The 20,368-nt window shown below is 35.0% G+C and overlaps 1 protein-coding gene across 1 annotated transcript in view; it reads left to right on the top strand.

Annotated features, from left to right (window-relative positions):
* The window catches only part of LAMA2 (laminin subunit alpha 2), a 621,613-nt gene that overhangs the window by 406,782 nt on the left and 194,463 nt on the right, over positions 1–20,368 (top strand). Inside the window, exons 22-27 of the mRNA XM_017533228.2 lie at positions 6,775–7,011; positions 8,319–8,462; positions 9,132–9,311; positions 9,421–9,609; positions 9,693–9,826; positions 14,747–14,864. Coding sequence (XP_017388717.1) covers positions 6,775–7,011; positions 8,319–8,462; positions 9,132–9,311; positions 9,421–9,609; positions 9,693–9,826; positions 14,747–14,864 — 1,002 coding nt within the window. The remainder of the gene's footprint in view (positions 1–6,774; positions 7,012–8,318; positions 8,463–9,131; positions 9,312–9,420; positions 9,610–9,692; positions 9,827–14,746; positions 14,865–20,368) is intronic.

Raw genomic sequence — 20,368 nt, 5'->3', positions numbered from 1 at the left:
ATTGAGTAATTTGTATAAAATCTTTGCTTCACTTTTGGATTATTAAAGATATCTATTCATTTTATGTCTTTGGCTTTTGTCTAGGAATGTCATTCTTTAACTTTGCAGAATGTACATCAAAATAATATTATACCGCTTTATATTTAGCATAAGAACCTTATAACAGTAAACCTCCAATCCTCTTTCCAATTCTTTGTACTATGTTGGCATATATTTTTACTTCTATATATTATACATCTGATAATATAAGCTTATAATATTGATTTCATATATTTTTACTTCTATATATTATACATCTGATAATATAAGCTTATAATATTGATTTAGTCAATTATCTTTTTTAAACAAGAAAAAATTCTCCTAAAACTACTTTTCCATGTATATATCAATTCTAATGATTTTAATTTGCATACATTACAATTTTCATTTCATGTAATTTTTCGTCTTCCATTAACTACCTCCCTAATCTTTATCATTTTATTCCTATTATTTCAGGTCTGCTGACAATGATTTTTTACTTTTTTATTGTTGTTGTTGTTCCAGAAAGGTTTTTTTTTTTTCCAAGATGTTTTTATGGAGTGTGTAATCCTAAATACTGTTTTTTAGCAATTTGATTATGCTTTTAGTTTTTTTTTTCTGTTTTTCTTTAATAATTATTTTTTCACAGGATTAGTTAGATCTATTGGCTGTGTAGTATTATAGTTTTCATGAAATTTGGAAGTGAAAGTTGTCAGCCATTATATCTTTAAATATTTTTCCATTCTTCATTCCTATTGTCTCTTTTTGGAAATCATTTTTCATGTTGGGCCAATTGATATTTTCCCCCATCTCACTGTGGTTCTTATTTTTTAATTATTTTTGTATCTGTATTTTTTTATTTCTGATAGTTTCTATTGTCAAGTGTCCAAAGTCACTGATTTTTTAATGCGGTCTAACCTGTTTTTAATGCAATTGAGTATTTTTTATTTTAAATGCTGCATTTTTTATCTTTTAAATTTCCTTTTGGACATTTTATGTCTTATTTCCCTACTATATTCACATGTTTTTATTATTCTTGAAAATATAATGTTTATAAGCATTAGCATTTTTAACATGGTTGTCTGCTAATTCCATCAGTTCTGTTACTGCAGGCCTATTCCTATTGTCTGATTTTTCTCCTGTTTATGAGTCATATTTTCTTGATTCTTTACATGCCTGATAATTTTTATTTGGATGACAGACATTATATACTTTTCATTGTTGTGTATTGTATTTTATTGTATTTCTTTAAAGAATGTTGAACTTTATCCTGACAAACAGTTTAGATAGTCAAGGATCACTTGGATTTTTCTAAAGCTTGCTTTTAAGTTTTGTTAGGGAAGGTGCAGAACAGTCTAAAGGCCAGGGGTCTGTTAATCTTTCTACTAAGCTATGAAACTTCTGAGAATACTACTTAGTTTTTTACTATCTCTCTTCACTCTGACTGTTGAAAATACGACTTATTCCAAGCTTTCTCAGAGCTCTAAGAATTTTTTCAGCCTAGGGTTTTCCAAGGCTGTTTTCCTTCATCCCATGCATGCACCTATCAGTATTCAGCCAATGACTCAAGGGAGCCCTTCTGCACATTTCTGGAATTTTCTCTCTATGTAACTTCTTTCTTTTTGAACACATATTTATTTGCCATCACAAGTTTTAGCAGCCTCAGCTTCTTCAAACTCCCCTCTGTCTCTCAACGCAGTTGTAATGCTGGGCTTTGCGTTTACCTCATCTGTGTTGTGGCCTAGAAACTGCCTCTGTGCACTGCTTCATGTTTTTTTTTCCTTCTGTCAGAAATCACAGTCCTGTGCCTCCTGTAATTTAATATCTAAAAGCAGTTGTTTCTTGGTTTGAATTTTTGTTTTATTTGGTTGTGTAGTTGAACAGCTTAACAAAGAAGAATAAGTACTGTAAACACTAAGAAGAGACTGTTCAAAAGAAGAATATTCTTCAGTGCCTAATGCGACACAAAGGTCAAGTAGGATTAGCCCTGAAGTGCGTCCATTAGATTTAAGAGCAATAATAAGGGCATTTTTTTATGTTAGTGGGAGTCATTTTAATTGATTCCATTGGGTTGTGGAATATTGGAATATGATAACAAAGTGTGGTTCAGTTTGACCCTATAGCAGTACCTTATAGAGGTGTGATCTCTTTTTTCCCCTAAGTTAGCACAGATGAAATAATAGTCTCTAACCATCTTCACATATATGATAAAAAATTTGAACCTAGTCCAGAATATGCTGACCTAGAGGAAAACAAGAATATTGATGATTCTTCAAGGAAATTCAGATATCTGACTTCAATTAGACATGTGATTAAATAAAAACTGGACAGGACATTCATTTTTCTGTTGCCAATAGCATTATTAAGTTTAAAATTTGAGAGAGCTACATTTTTAGAAACAAAACAAAAATTCCTCAGAATTTCAAAGTGCTCTGATGAGTATGAACAATGCTATAAGTGCCTATGACCAACTTTTGCATTTTCAGCTTCAAATCCAAGCATCCACTCTATTACTTAGACCAGGAATAAGCCCTATGGAAACCTAAAATAATTCCATTTTACCCACAAAATTCTATGATATAGCCAAACTCTAATTAAATTCCTGAAACTGAAGTTGATGCCTAATGTTCAATATATAAATGTTCAGTCCAAATTTCTATAAAAACATAGTTATGTGTTTGATACTATCATTTTTACTGATCATTAAATAATTATTCTGTTGACTAAAGTTGATTGAATTTTGATTACTTTAAAATCATCATTAAAAGTCTAAAATTCTGAATAGTGAAACACTTCACCATTATGAAAATTACAAAAAAAAAAAAAAAAAAAAAACTCATAAGGCCTTTGTCAGACCATGCTTGCACTGCTACAAAGAAACACCTGAGACTGGTTAATTTCTAAGAAAGCAGGTTTCATTGGCTCACAGTTCTGGAGGCCATATAGGAAGCACAGTGGCATTTGTTTCTGGTGAAGGCCTCAGGAAGCTTCTAATCATGATGGAAGGCCAAGTGGGGACAGGTGTCCCCAAGACAGGATTGGTAGAAAGGCGGGATGCCACACACTTAAACAACCAGATCTTGCCAGTAGGCACTCGCTGTCTTGGGGTCAGCACCAAGTCCTGAAGGATCTGCCCCCATGATCGAAACACCTCCCACTGGTTCACCTCCAACATTGGGGATTATATTTTAACATGAGAATTGGTGGGGACATACATCCAACTGTATCAGAGCCCCCTCAAGTAATTCATTTATGAGCCTGTATTTTACTATTTTTAAAACTGGCATGACTAATTTAAATGAGCAGTGATTTAAGATTTATGCCTCCCCTTTCTCTGTGTCATGGATAATTTCTCTGTGCTAAGGTGTGAGCATACACATCATTTGAGCCTTTACTGAAGTAGAAAACCAAGCCTGCCTTCTTTCACTAGCAGGGGAATAGTAAATCCTCTATTGCTAAACAAATATTACATATAATTATGATTTAAGTTTAATGTTGGCCATAGTACTATCTAAACACATGGTTAATGGTCTGGTTTATTCTCCACTATACCTTCCTGAATAAACTTCCTGATTTGAAAAATCCCAATCTCTATTTGTATTGTCAACTATTTCTTAAGAATTTGTTCTTTGGTTTTATACAATTATTTGGATAATTTCATATTTTAGTTATTTAAAGATAAGGATTTCTCAGAATAATTTAAATTTATTATATTATTATAGTTTTGATAACAAAATTTTCTATTAATACCATAATTTCTATTATGGCCCATTTTGTTTAAGTGAGTTAATACATACTCAAAGCAATTGTCAAAGAAAAACTATGTAAGTGAATATGTAAGTCATCCTAATTTTGAAAGGTTATTCTACGTCTGATGTTCTTTAAATTACTTGGGGGTGAGGTTAGTGGGTTATTCTATGCCTTAGAAGCTGTGTCCATGCTGGTGATATGCAAATAACCACATTTTAGATCTTTGGGTTTAAAATATCTTCTAGTCACAGCCCTTATTGCAGCCTTTTTACTGATCAGCAATAAGGAGATAGAAAAATTCTTACCTATGAAGACAAGATATACATCCAAGCCTGATGATTATTTTAATATCAGAACCTGGGAAGATATTTCACCAAATATTTGGGTGGGAAAGACAATAGAGGAGAAGCTGGTGATTATACTTCACATCCTAGAAACAATAATCTCACAAGTAAACTACTGTTAGCAGCAACAAAAACAGGAATACCCTTGGTAGCAGTGAATATAAGAATGAAGCTCAGGAGGGCAGGTGTGAGATACACAGTGAGATGCAGCCAGACTTGGATCCAGGAATTTGGCAAGGTGCTATGCGTATGAGTTCACCATTGAACTGTAGATCTGAGAAGGTTAACAGAACAGCACCAAAAAGAGTTAAGTCACAGACAAAGTACAAACACTATATGGTGGTGAGCTCAGACACAGAGAGGCGATAACCTTTCTAATACTGAGTCATGCTTTGCTTGGGAGACAGAAACCACACAGGTTTTTTAAACAGTGAAGTAGAATTGTTAACTGGTAAAAGGTGGTTGGTTACTAAAAACTGATAAAAGAAAGCTATAAGGGGTCCCAAGTACAGGTACAGAAGAGCAGCTACTCCCTTTAGGCTGAGGGAGGGGAGACAGTGAAGGAGTTAAGGGCTAAGAAAGGGCATGCTCCTCCAACATTCAGCAAAGCTGAGGTTCAGAGGTCTTTGAAGAAGGTGTTGTTGTCATAGAAACATACAGCCTATGGGTGGTCAGACAAAACCAAAACAAACATGCAAGAATTTGTAGACAAATGTGTCTGTAGAAACTGCCCACTGTTCTTGGGGCATAGGAGCATGCAGGAGCTACTGAGAAGCAAACTTCAAGCTCAGGGCATGTGTGCAGACCAAAGCTAGTACAGACAAGTGTCTGAGTTTGCTACCATATAGTGTTTGTACTTTGTCTGTGACTTAACTCTTTTTGGTTAAGCATTGTGCTTTGGGATGGGAAGAGAGGGCACCAGAGCATGAATGTTGATGGGCGCTAATGCACTGATGACAACCAGGACTTGTTACACATTCGTTCTACCAACCTTAGGGAATCATGATTTTTTGGAGTGGAAACATTTTCATTTTTGATTTTTCTTTAACTCTTTCTTCATTTAGATTTAATTTTTATTAGTGTAAAAGACTCCACTGTTCAAAGATATTGTGGTTTTCACTGTGCCTATGGGGAGGCAATGTGCCCTCCCAACTAAGGGCACAGCTGGGATTCTTTCTGGGACACTGGGCTCCCATGCTAAATAATACAAAAATAATGATGAAGATTCTAATGAAGAACCAGAACTCAGCCTGGAAGTGTGGAGGGCTGCCATTATGGACTTACTGGGTCCTTCCAGGGCTCTCTATTGACTAAGCCTAATATTCTACCACCCAATACAGAGAACTGTCTACAGGGTCTAACTGCTGTATCACAAAGCAGGGTGAATTTAGAGTTCAGAAACAGTAGATGGAAAACTGGCACAGCTGGTCCCTGAAAAATTACTTATTCCAGATCCTAAATGACATTTTAGAAATTCATTTGGCATTTTTATTAAATTTCAAGAAGATACAAGCTCTGTAAATCAGGAGCAGAAACCTTTAAAAGGAGAATATAAATCAAAAAGACAAGTGGATAAGCAGAAATTAAAGATGAGTGAAATGAAATAAAATTATTCAAAAGAAGTTAAGATTGCAATAGGGTAATGAAAATAAGCATTGGTTGTATGTGTATACAATAAAACTTTTCCTGTAAAGCGGTAGCTGTAAAAATAGGGAACTAATTTGAGAGGTAAATATAGCAAGAAACATAAAGCAAAGGAAAATGATTGCAGAAGACGTTAGGATATTATAGATTTGACAGATAGACCAGGGAAATATACTTTAAGAATTATAGGTAATCCTGAAAAAGAAAACTGATTAATTAGAACAGATGTAAAAATGAAAGACAAATCTGAAGAAAAAACAGTACTGAATCAAAACACAATTATGTTCCCAAAATGAAAGAACTCACCATGTTCCAGTAAATTGATGAAAAAAAAAAATCCTCAAGCTTAAAAAATTCTAGCAAAAATTTGAATTATGTAAATAAAGAGAAAATCCTATATACATCTTGGGCAAAGAAATAACATTACTAATAAATTCCTCAAATCAGAATTGTATGCAAGAATAAATCTGAAAAATCAGTATACTAGATGTTACTTCTCTTCAAGCTCACCATGGATTCTCCAAGTCTAGTTTGGTGCTCTGTAGATGTTCACATGGCATTTTGGACTTCTCCTATTATATAATGCTTATTCTATCATGTTATGTTAACATATTTACTTGTCTCCCTTTACTAGATCATAAGATATGTCTCCAAAGAAATGTTTAAATGCTAAAATTATAAGATAATAAGATAAAATTTAATCTTTGAGACAAAGAGCAGTTGAAGAAAACCCATACCCAACTCTTCTCTACCTCCAGAAGACAGAGAAAACACATTTTCTTTCTAATTCACATAGCATTATGGTTTCTGGATGATCGTATATTCTCATAAATGCAGGAAGCAATTTTAATGTTTATGTTCACTGATGTTTCCCAAGTGACTAAACTAGAATAGTACAAAGCATATAATAGATACACGATTAATACATGTTTAATGGAAGCAGGAACATTAGAATTAAAATTTTAAGATATTTCCCATAAAGTTGTGTTAATGGTTGCTGTTTTTATCCCCTCCATAGGCTTGTAACTGCAGCACAGTGGGATCCTTGGATTTCCAATGCAATGTAAACACAGGCCAATGCAACTGTCATCCAAAATTCTCGGGTACCAAATGTACAGAGTGCAATCGAGGTCACTGGAACTACCCTCGCTGCCATCTCTGTGACTGCTTCCTCCCTGGAACAGATGCTACCACCTGTGATTTAGAGACTAAAAAATGCTCCTGTAGTGATCAAACTGGACAGTGCACTTGTAAGGTATGTGTTGCTGAAGGAAATAAGGGAAAACCTCCCTCAATTTCTGTTTCCACTGCTCAGTTTTAACTTCATTCAGTGTTTGTTACTCCTGCTTCATTAAGCTAAACAAGCAGACGGACAAAATCTCATTGCCAAACACAGAGTTTTCATTAATGTGCATTTGTTGGCATACAGATAAACACTACTTTTCTAGACCTTATTTTCAACCCAAACCCAACTTTTTATCTAGTTGGTAGAGATGATATATTTCCAATGGTAAAGTGAAACATATATACATATATACATACATACACACACACACACACACACACACACACACACACACATATATAAGCTTTGCTTCAGTAAGGACAATCTATCTGGGAGGGGTGGCAGGGAAGACAATTCTTTTAAGCATCATCAGAGAAAATCGCAGCTAAATAATAAGGCTTATAAAAACCATTTCTCCAAAAATTAATCTGCAATCGCTGTACACTAGAAAACATATTTACTGCTGTGGAAGTTTAGTAAAATTTCAACACGTATAAACACTGTCATTACAAACAGTGACTATGTGTAAATTTCAGCCCTCATTAATATGGTTAAATGATGTAGAAAAAGAGCCAATTAAAAAGGATAAAAAGGATTTTTTCCCTCAGATAGTTCTGAAAAATCAATTCCAGGATAAATGCAGTTCAAACCATGTCAGAGGTGTCTTTTCAAGATAAAGTCTATGCAAAGAGGTACAGAGGAAACAGGAGGATACAATCTGGGGAGTGGTTGTTAAAATAGCCTTGAGAATTGAGGAAATGGCAGTTTCTACCATCAAGGGTTTCAGCCAACACAGAGTACAATGCTGCATTATTACATCTTGTAATGATGATCATATATTTAATACATGTTATATATGTATATATATTATAATAATTATATAAATGGATATTTTAACCTGCTGCCTATTTCTTACAGCTTTTAATAGCACCACTGTTTAGGGCTCAATGTTTTTATGTTGCTTTTGAAATTTTCATGAGTCTTTCATATTGCTCAGAGCAGAATTGTAGGAAATGTGCCGCTTACACTGAAAAAACAATGTACAATACCCTTAGTCTTATATCTATTTATAAATAAGCAATTTTTGAAAGACCCATGAACTCCTAACAATGAGGTTAACTACATGTGCCATTTGAGATGTGAGTCTAATACTCAGTGTTCTTTTGTTATGTTTTAAATTTTTTAAAAAGAGTATGTGCTCCTATTATTAATTCTCAAGGTGATTTCCTCCATAACTTTGCTGTCAGAAACTCTGAGGGTCTCTTGCCTTTCTTCAGGTGAATGTGGAAGGCGTCCACTGTGACAGATGCCGACCTGGCAAATTCGGACTTGATGCCAAGAATCCACTTGGCTGCAGCAGCTGCTATTGCTTTGGCGCTACTACTCAGTGCTCTGAAGCAAAAGGGCTGATCCGGACGTGGGTGAGTAGGAGACTGCTGAGCCATGTAATGGTATAATGTTAGTTCCTGCTGGCGTCTTGTAGTCAGGCGCTGAGGGGTAGTAGGAAATGGCAAAACATTTAAGTAACCTTTTCCTCTGTGCACATTTAGGAACAGCAAAGGGGCCATGTGCCCTTAGACAGTTGGAGTACATGCCTTTCTTATTTGTTCTTAAAAGTAGTTCATTTATTGTTGATAAGGAAATAGATAGCAAGTGAAAAAGAGGAACCTTGTCAGGGAAGCATTACGCTTTGGGATGGAAAGAGTGAGGGCCCCAGAGCATGAATGCTGATGGGCGCTAACGAGCTGATGAGAACCAGGACTTGTTGTACATTCCTTCCAACCAACCTTAGGCAATCATGATTTTTGGAGTAGAAACATGTTCATTTTTTATTTTCCTTTAACTCTTTCTACATTTAGATTCCATTTTTATTAGTGTAAAAGACGCCACTCTTCACAGATACTGTGGTTTTCACTGCGTGAATTAGTCAAAAGATTTATGTCCTGCCATGCTTGCCCACTATGTGTGAGTTCTGCTGCTTGTGAGAATGGGGATAGGGACTGCAGAGAAACATGCAGTTCATAGCTTAGTTTTAAAGAAATGTCCAAAAACATAAATTTAGCCTTCTGCTGTCTTTTGGCCCCTTACAGGTGACTCTGAAGGCTGAGCAGACCGTTCTACCCCTGGTAGACGAGGCTCTGCAGCACACAACCACCAAGGGCGTTGCTTTTCAACATCCAGAGATTATTGCTGACATGGACCTGGTAAGACAAGATCTCCATTTGGAACCGTTTTATTGGAAACTTCCAGAACAATTTGAAGGAAAGAAGGTAAGCACAAGAACTTTGAAGTCAAGCAAGAACAAGATAAAATCTTGTTTTTAGAATAACACCATTTAGAGATTTATCCAATTCCTCATTCTTCTTTTTATTTTGTCAGTTGATGGCCTATGGGGGCAAACTCAAGTATGCAATCTATTTCGAGGCTCGAGAAGAAACAGGTTTCTCTAGATATAATCCTCAAGTGATCATTCGAGGTGGGACACGTACGCATGCTAGAATTATTGTCAGACATATGGCTGCTCCTCTGATTGGCCAATTGACAAGGCATGAAATTGAAATGACAGAGGTAAAGTTATTCATTGTTTGGGGCAAAGATGCCCAGGGTTTTGCATTCAGCTTTGTCAGAGTGATTTCTCTTCTTGTTAACAGAAAGAATGGAAATACTATCGGGACGATCCTCGAGTACATAGAACTGTGACCCGGGAAGATTTCTTGGATATACTGTATGATATTCATTACATTCTTATCAAGGCTACTTACGGAAATATCATGCGACAAAGCAGGTAAACTATAATATAAAATATTCAAACTCTTATACCCAAAGGATTATAAATCATTCTATTGTAAAGATACATGCACATGTGTGTTTATTGCGGCACTGTTCACAATAGCAAAGACTTGAAACCAACCCAAATGCCCATCAATGATAGAATGGATAAAGAAAATGTGGTACATACACACCATGGAATACCATGCAGCCATAAAAAGGATTAGTTTATGTCCCTTGCAAGGACATGGGTAAAGCTGGAAAACCTCATTCTCAGCAACTGACACAAGAACAGAAAACCAAACATCTCATGTTCTCACTCATGAGTGGATATTGAACAATGAGAACACATGGACACAGGGAGGGGAACATCACACAATGGGACCTGTCAGGGAGTGGGGGGCTAGGGGAGGGATAGCAGGGAGTGGGGGTATAGGGGAGGGAGGGATAACATTAGGAGAAATATCTAATGTAGATGACAGAGTGATGGATGCAGCAAACCACTATGGCATGTGTATAACTATGTAAGAAATCTGCACGTTCTGCACTTGTACCCCAGAAGTATAATAAAAAAAAATTCAAGCTCTTATTCTAGAGTCTATAGGGAAGGTTATTGACCTATAGCTATCAGATAAGAAAGATTGGGAAGTAGTTGGTTTTGGAGTATGGTGATAGAAGACAAACCACAGGTGCCTTCCGTGTGACTTGAAAGAAGTTACTGCCATTCATCAGAAAAGAAAAATAGCATGAGAAGCAAGTTTGAGGGTAAAAAAAAAAAGAAATTCACTGCAGATATAGTGAGTTTAAGATGCTAGTTATAAATTCAGGAGATCATGTACTATAGGTCAGGTAAAATTAACTGTTGTGCTATAAATGGATTATAAGAGTGCTGAGAAAGTGACCGTCTTCACCCATAAGGGGAACGAGGCAGGGCCAATTCAGTCCAGTCTCCTCCAGCCATAAGCATTCTCATCTGTTCACCCCAGCATGCCATACAATGTTGTCACTTTCCCTATGCCTCATGATGAGAAATGATTCTGAATCACATCTAGAAAAACACAGAACAGCAAGAACAAATACAATGTTGTTGAACCTGAACGGTGGGAATACTTCAAGGGAGTATTCTGTGTTTTCTTATGACTCAAATTGGCCAATTAAAATGAGGCTTGATGGGTCTGACACTTTGGACCACACTGGTAACATTCATGACACCAGTTTCAGTGGAGTCCTGGGGCAGAAATAATCTCAAACTTTTAAAGAAAGAATGTGACACATGAGCCCAATATTATGAGTGTAAACTGTTATTTTCCATGAATATAATCGCAGAAGGAATAACTTACTGTCAAAAGTAAAGAGATAACTGTTTAATTTCAAAGAGTATGTTTATAGACCATGGGAAAGGATTAGTAATGAGGAAAATATTAAAATATAAATAAAGAGAGAATAAACCAGAGAATAACTAAACCAGAGAATAACTGAACCCAGAGACTTCCACATCATGAGCACTCATGATCATGGTCCTTGCGTGGAAAGTTCACCTTATTCAATGGAATAAAATGAGAAATCACATGGATGTAGGTAAGTTTCATACCACGGGCCGAGTTCATCTACAAGATCTCAATTTCTCTTTCATTTCAGTTTCTGTTAGGTTCTATAAGAATATAGAATCAATATATGTTTGTAAATAGTCTTAAATTATTAGACTTGCCTAGGAAAACAAAACAAAAACATTATGAAGTCTCTCATTGGCCAACTAATGAATATAAAAATACCATTTTTCAAGTGTTTATACTGTAATAAGCACACAAGACAGCAGAAAATCTTTTATTTCATGCAGAAAATCCATAATCCTTTTCTGATTGATGTAGGGACTTTTAGTAAAACAGTAAATCAAGGACCAAAATTCACTTTCATATCTGTATTCCTTTGGTTTTCTCTTGATATTTCTCACTGTAAAAGGAGATTCTTTTTATATGAAATAATTTTTTAAAAAGCATATACTTAAAAAACACTGTTAGCTATACTGTTAATTATTTTAGAATATCAAATGTAAATTACGTGGCAGAAGCCATAGCAGATTTGCATGTCTCAGAAAATAGCAGATAATTTCATGAGTTTGCAAATAGATTATTTTGCAAATTGTTCTGCACTGCAGTGAAAGGGTTTGGTAGTAAACAGAACATCTTGTTAGCGGAACTGATGGAAACAATGTTGTCATGCACCTTTAATTATACTTTCTTTGCCTCTCTCACACCAATTTTACCTTCCTACAGTGGGACACTTTGTCTTTTTTTCCCCATGTCTATTTTTTTCTTTTATCACACTGTTTTACATGCCTCACTTAATGAGATCCTTTGGTTTAAGTGACCATTTTTTTGAAACTTTAGAACACTTTTCTAATCTCAGTAAAAATTAGGTTAATAGTCTCACAATGGCAAGAACAAATAAGGCATGTCATCAGCATTTGATTTTGTAAGGCAGTGGAATGGTGGCAAAGGTTTTTAAAAGGTTTTAATAGTCCCACTAAAGTAATTAAAATAACCCTGTGTCTTTATTTATTCAATTATAAATTTTAATCTCAACAGGAGAGAGTTTAAGAGTTAATATGTGGTTTGAGATTTGAACTTTATACATTGCATCAGTGCTGGCATTATCTTTTTTTCTTTGCTGTTCTTTTCTTTTATAAAGTTTATTTTAAGGAAATAGCAACTTTCGCAAATCAGTATTTATTTAAATGGAAGCTGGAGTTTGGCCAAATCCCTGATGCAATCAAAGCCATTGCTCTCTAATCCCCTGGAAAAAAAAAATGGTGTATTGCAAAAATATTTGTTATTGCTGCCATTCAAGCTTCACTTGATTTGTAAACACTTGCTCGTCTGTTGTGCGCATTCATGTGCAAGAGAAAGGAGAATGATGCCAGTAGCTCCTCAGGCTATAAAACTCCATGGAGATGCCAATGCAAAGACTCTTCCACAAACACCACTTTACCTTCTTACTCCTCAGAGAGTCCAGAGGACATAAGGGAGAAGTCTTTCTTGCAGGAGGGTAGTAGTTTGTTTACAGCTCACCACCACTGTGTATACTATAAAGAGCGGAGAGTGAAGCCTGAATTTTAATTGAATGTCTGTTTCATCAAGACCAGTCTTTAGAGTGCAGATTACAATACTACCAAAGCCAGAACATGCATTCATAATTCAGTTTCAGTAACACCTACCTATGCTTGTTATAAAGTTTGTGATTCAAATTCCTTAGCTACTGGAGGTAACTTTTATTCAAACAAAACCATTCATTGTCTCATTTTAAATTTCATATGCAAAACATGGTTGTGTTTCCAGTTAGTCCATAAAATAGTACCAGTTTGTGGACTGCATATATTTTTTAATGTATACTTTCAAATCAATAAAAAGGGGTATTAATATGTTATTTTCAATTGATTTTCTTTTCAATTATAAGGACTTTCTCACCAACAGAAAAAGTGAATTAAATTACTTGAAGAAATTATTTAATAAAGTTAAGAAAATATTATTTTGGAGCATACTTTATCCTCAGAAAAAATCAATGTATTAGATTATGTGTGATCATTATTTTCTCATTGGTTTTTTAAAGTTCTTGCAAGGACATTCAGAGGATTGGGAAGAAGAAATTTGGGACAGTAGTAAATTAAAAGCAATTTCACCAGTGCCTATGAGAGATAATCCAATGGGGAAAGACCTTGGGTTGTCTGTTTGCAAGAATATAAATGTCTAATTAATTGGTCTTGTCTACCTGAAGCTACTCACATTTTAAAAAGTGGGGAAAAAATCTTTTTAATAACTTCTCAATAGGATATCAGACATCCAGTTTACTAAACTTCTTATGATTTATGAGAATATTTTGCTAATATGTAATCTTAACATTTGAGGGAGCAAAAATGCAATATTAAGATGTGGCACATAAGCCCTGGAAATTTAAATAGCTTCAAAACAATGTTAATTATCTTGATTTAATCATCTCACAACTTATCTATATATCAAAATATTACATTGTTTCAATAAATATAGTTGACCCTTGAACAACATGGGGGTTAGGAGCATCAACCCCACCTCATGCAGTCAGAAATTGACATATAACTTTTGATACCTTTAAAACTTAACTACGAATAGTCTCTTCTTGACCAGAAGTCATAATGATAACATAGTTGATTAACATATATTTATGTAGGTATTATATACTGTATTCTTATCATAAAGTAAGCTAGAGAAAAGAAAATGTTATTAAGAAAATAATAAGTGCTGGGTGCAGTGGCTCACGCTTGTAATTCCAGCACTTTGGGAAGCCAAAGCAAGCGGGTCACTTGAGGTCAACAGTTCAAGACCAGCCTGGCCAACATGATGAAACCCCGTTTCTAATAAAAATACAATAATTAGCTGGGCATGGTGGTGCACACCTGTAATCCCAGCTACTCAGGAGACTGAGGCAAGAGAATTACTTGAACCTGGTAGGTGGGGTTGCAGTGAGCCAAGATCATGCCGCTACACTCCAGCCTGGGTGACAGAGTAAGACTCTGTCTCAAAAAATATAAAAAAATGAAAAAGAATAATAAGAAGAGAAAATATATTAAGTGGAGGTGGATTATCGTAAAGGTCTTTATCCTCATTGTCTTCATGTTGAGCAGACAAAAGAGGAGGAGGAAGAAGAGGAAGGGTTGGTCCTGCTGTCTTAGGGGTAGCAGATGTGGAAGAAAATCCACATATAAGTAAACCTATGCAGTTCAAACCCATGTTGTTCAAGGATCAACTTATGTACAATTATTATTTGTCAATTCAAAACAAAAACACAATAGAACATACTGGAGGTTAACAAAAACCTGAGAAGGATATTGCTGTAGGATTGAGTGTTTACTAGGTGATCTTAGCTGACTGTCATGATAATCTATGTATATTCTTGCTGTTTCCAGGATTTCCGAAATCTCAATGGAGGTAGCTGAACAAGGACGTAGAACAGCAGCGACTCCTCCAGCTCACTTGATTGAAAAATGTGATTGTCCCCTAGGCTATTCTGGCTTGTCCTGTGAGGTAAGCTAGCTCCTACTAACCTGCTTAACCTCAACTCACTTCAGGAGCTAAATGGAAATACTCCCAGAAGTTCCTTTCCTGTGTACATACTATTAACCTATTTTATTTAATCTTACACTCACAGTATGAGACACAGTAGCAAGAGGATAACGTTATTGATCCTTAGTACAAATCACACCTGAAGGGAAATAGTTGATAAAAAATTGAAAGATTTGTGAAAAAATTTAACAGTCAGGAATTAAGAATGTTTTTATAAGCCCATTTATTATAACTGATCTATTTTCTTGGACCACTTCTAAAGAGTTAGAGACATTTAAACTGCAGTGATTGTAACATAGGATTATACTGGGTTTTGAAACATTTTTATATAGAACATGACAAAACTTTTACACTAAATAGCAGGCTGTTCCCTTAAATATTAGCTTCTCAGAGGGACATATATTTATTTCAACAGTGCTATCAGTCATTACATTTGTAAAACTTTTTGTTTTGTTTTGTTTTGTTTTTTGCATTTTAAAAGTAATTTTAAAACTGCATTTTAATAAACTTTTTGGGATAGTCTCTGTCTGCCTTCAGAATTGTCAGATTTCTTAGAATCTTCATCTTCTGAAAGTTGATTGAATTTCTATAATTATGAAATGTTAACAGTAACAGTATGATTTAAGGGAGGTGGAATGAATGGATGAGAAACTTGCCTGGGTTTGAATCTCCAACTTTACCATACAGTGAGGCTGAGACCTTGCACAGGGTGCTACACCGCTTTTTTTTTTTTTTGAGACGGAGTTTCACTCATGTTACCCAGGCTGGAGTGCAATGGTGCTATCTCGGCCCACCGCAACCTCCGCCTCCTGGGTTCAGGCAATTCTCCTGCCTCAGCCTCCTGAGTAGCTGGGATTAGGTGCTACACCTCTTTATGCTTCAGCAGGTAAACACCAATTCCCTGAGTAACTGGCACCATCCTTTCACACTCCCGTAGACCCTACAGTCTCAAGCCTGCCATGCATGGGGCCTCCAGGACTGCTCTAGCCCTACAGCTGGGATTCTTTCTCCTTAGTCAGACTGGATGGTGCCCACAGCATACCAGTTAGATATTATTAATATCTCCCTAACCTACTGCCTAACAGTCTTATGAAGACTAAATGAGCTGTGAATGTTAAGGATTCATCATAGTGCCTGGTGTGTAGTCGATGTAAGTTTCAATGGTTAATATTATTATTAATGTAATAACTAGTTATATACCCATATATTGATTCAATTATAAATGATTTTATACATCTTATTTTGTAAATAGGATTTGAGAAGTTTTATTAAGTATGATACATGAGACAGATAACACTAGGTCAAAACTGAAGTGAAACTTAAAAATAATGAGCATAAATTTCCTGAGAGGTACATGGCATCATGAAAAGAAAAAGGAATTTGGTTTCAGTGAATCTTACCTAGCTGCACTACTTGCACAGGGTGCTTGCTTTGTTTGTTGCCAAATCTTGGGTTTTAATCTATACATCGTAAGGATTGATTTAAATGGAAACAGTTTTTTAAAAACCCATTATAAACTGACATGCCATTCAGCTTAGTTACCATCACATGGATTTCGCATTGTTCAAGGAAAAATTTTATAGAATAACGGCAACTACTTTGAGACACATGCTTAGAATAATTTTCTAGCCTTTCTTGTGACTGCTCTGAAGGGCAATGTTTATTTACATGTGTCCATTTTGAGCTAATAAATAATTAAGTAATCCATCTCCTTATGAAATCATAACTCCTACATACTTCTATTTATACACACACCAGTAAGCTTATATGCACTGCTCTTTCCAATATAAATATGTACATATCAAGTATGGGTGAAAAATGAGACCGTGTGGCATATCTAAAATGGGCGAGCTTTCCAGTGAGCATTGAAGATTTTAAAATAGAGGACAGAAAGAATGTGAGATTTTTCTAGACAAGAGATGGAATTTCCTTTATCCCAAGGAGTGTTTGGTTGTACTTTTAACTCTGTGCACTTGGTCAATGTTCTTAATTGCTGTAGGGCTTAGTTATTATACAGCTATTGAACATATGAAATAACAGATTGAGTTGAAGTTCTAAAATTCTCTGATTCTACAATGTTATTTTGCTGTAGAATTATTCAGTAAGTAATCAAGTTTGGCCTTTAGATATCTTGAAGAGAAGGTTATTACAGCTATATTTTTAATGCATTTATTTCAAATAATACTGTTCACTTGCGAACAAAAAAAGTTAATAGAATAGCAAATTATTTTAATACAACTGACCTTCCATTGCACATTTTAAATGTTAAAAACTTTTCTTCTTATGATTGATAGACTTTTTGAATAGTATATTCAAATACATGCTTTCTCATTAATTTTAGTTGGGTTCCATCATTATATAAAAATATAAATCAACACAAATAAAACAAATGATAAGTGTAAATCAAAAAAAACTAAGAATATTACAAATTGTCATCTACATTAGTGGCTTTACCTATGTCCCATGATTTTCACTTAAGCATCTATTTACAGACAGTAATTACAATAATACCTTAGTAGAGAGATTACAGAAATAAAAGCCTATCTCTCATAATAAGGTACCTGAGGTGTCCTCCACAACCCATTGCCTCTAATCCATTATACATCTTATTTATAATTCATCTTCATTCCTAAGTGTAATTACCCAGGCATAAAATTTTATCATCAAAGCAAGAGCTAAGGACAGTTTTGAAATAATACATACCATTCAAGTAACATGTTCTTTGGGTCATGAATACACAAAGCAATTCCTCTACAATATTTTTACAAAATATATGGTATTCTAGAGACAACTGCATCACAGGCTATTTTATTTCATGCTTTTATCCACAGTATGGTTGCAAGTAAACAAAATTAAATATTAGTTACTACTAAAATGTAGCCAGTTGTAAAGACACTTAGCCTTTGCCTGCTACCTGTACTGTTAAGACACTGCGGCCCTAGTGATTAAAAATGTTAGTTCTAGAAATACCTAACTATTATAATTTATTATTTGCAGAAGGGGACAGATTACCTTCAGGAGTCAAACAAAGGACACCATTTCCTCACCAAATTTCTCTTTGTTGGAGCCATTGAGTTTGTTAGACTTTATTTAACCTGTTTTGAAGTTACATTAAATGTAGGTTATTGCCCAAACTGACTTAAACTGAGCTATATGCAGTTAAAAGATTATATGCAGATATCATTCTTACTTAAAACTTTCTTTTTTAAAAATGGAAAATATTCAGCATTGCATATGCAGCTCTCTGCAGTAATATGGAAATCAGAAATTTGTCAATGATCTCCAGGTCATGTTTTGATAGTTTCAGCCTCTATCCTCTCTTCCCACATTTTAATAGGGCTTCAGGCTCACAGCTGAATGGCTGGTGTCTATTGGGTTACCACTCAGAAGCTGGCCCTTATGGCTACTAAAATTGATTTTTTAAAATCTCCAAATAATTTATACCTATTACATAAAGCTCAAAAGGCAAAATGCAAAAAAAGTCTTACCTACTTACACATGCATACATCTATCCTTTATCACTTCTGTTGTACTCAGGAGACCCAAAGTCTCTGTTTTCATGTACAGACAAGTGTTAAGGAACACGGCATCGGTAAGTTATATTATAATTTTGTTTACAAATACAATAAAATAATCATGGTGTGTTTATTTTTAGTTTATTCCCAGCAATTACATCTAAAAAACTATTTGAAATACAGAAACCTATTGATTTATGTATGTATTAAGCATACTTTATCTCATTTAATCCTCAGAACAACTCTATAAAAAACCGAATTTACCACTGATTGAGTCCTTACTCTCTCCGGTACCATCCCAAGCACATTTTCTAATACAGTTACACCTACATCATTGACTATAATTTATGATCCCCATCTTAGGGGTGAGGAAATTGAGGTCCATTATCACACACCTACACAGCGGTTCAAACCTTAATACATCTGTTTCCAAAACCTAGGTAAACTTGTACTCAACTATTAGGTTTTGCAGTCATGTGCTGCTTAACGACAGGGCTACATTCTGAGAAATGTGTAATTAGGTGATTTCTTCATTATGCAAACATCATAGAGTGTTCATACACACACCTAAATGGTACAACCTAGTATACACCTAGGCTACATGAGGTAGCCTATTGCTCCTAAGCTACAAACCTGCACAGCATGTTACTGGTACTGCATACAGTAGGCAGTTGTAACATAATGCTAAGTATTTGTGTATTTTAACAAAACAGGGTACAATAAAAATATCATTTTATAATTGTACAAGACCACTGTTGTATACGTGGTCCTATCATTGACCAGAGTGTCATTTTGCAGCAGCACGTGACTATACAATATTCCTACATTCCGGGTGAGGAAACTGAGGCACACAATATTCAGAACCTTACAACATACAAAGTGATGGAACAGGAATCAAACTCAGGTTTACCTGATTGCAAAATCCATGCAAAGAAACAAGATTGAGTGTTTTTATGAGCTTCAGCACGTGTCTATTTTTATTATTAAACACTGAAGAAAGAAAGGAATGCAGTGTGCACCCCTGAGCCTGGGATATGATGGGTTTCTGCTGTCTTTGTTTCATTCTCTCCTCTCTACCTCCCACATTTGTGTAAATATGATCTAACGTTTTAATGAAACAATATATTATGAAAATAAAGAGGAGAGTAGAAGAAATTTGAAACATGAATAATTTCAACACTGGGGAAAAGAACTTTGGAAAAGTTTAATTAGAGTAGAAATGGATAAGAGGAGCTCAGGAAAGTATTTATTTCCTTTTTTTTTTTTAAATTCACCATTGTATTTCAGAAAGAATTTTAGATGGAACTCAAAAAGTAACTTATTGCTTCCAATTCAAACATAATCATTCTCATGAACTTTGTCTCAGTTTGCCAAGAGGAAAAACATTCAATATTGAAAACCATCCTAAATGTTTTTTAATTGAAAGAATAGTACAAAATGATCAAGGAAAAGAGAGAATTTCTGTGGTTTTTTTAAAACGTATTTTAAGTTTCTAATTTTTGCATTGTCAAATATTTTCTCTCTCTCTCTCTTTCTTCTTTTTTTCCTACCTCATAGAAATGCAATCCATCAGGACACAAAATTAATCAAAACTAATCTAAAATGTTAGAATTGAAAGACATTTTAGAAGTCATCTGAGTTAACACACCTGCTCATTTGTGGGTTGAGGAAACTGTGTCTCAGAGTAACTTGCCCGTATCTTTCAGACAAAACTAACATAAAATCAAAGCTTTCATATTCATTCCTTTTATAGTACCAAAGAGTTTGTATGCACTTTCTTTTTTTTTTTTTTTTTGAGACGGAGCCTTGTTCTGTGACCCAGACTGGAGTCCAGTGGCTGGATCTCAGTTCACTGCAACCTCCACCTCCTAGATTCAAGAAATTCTCGGGCCTCAGCCTCCAGAGTAGTTCCTGATTTTTGAATTTTCAGTCCAGACATGCTTTCACTAT

The sequence above is a fragment of the Cebus imitator genome, unplaced genomic scaffold, assembly GCF_001604975.1.
Source record: "Cebus imitator isolate Cc_AM_T3 unplaced genomic scaffold, Cebus_imitator-1.0 Scaffold81, whole genome shotgun sequence".
Lineage (NCBI taxonomy): Eukaryota > Metazoa > Chordata > Mammalia > Primates > Cebidae > Cebus > Cebus imitator.
Note: the sequence above shows the minus strand (reverse complement) of the source record. Positions and strands in the feature narration are given on the sequence as shown.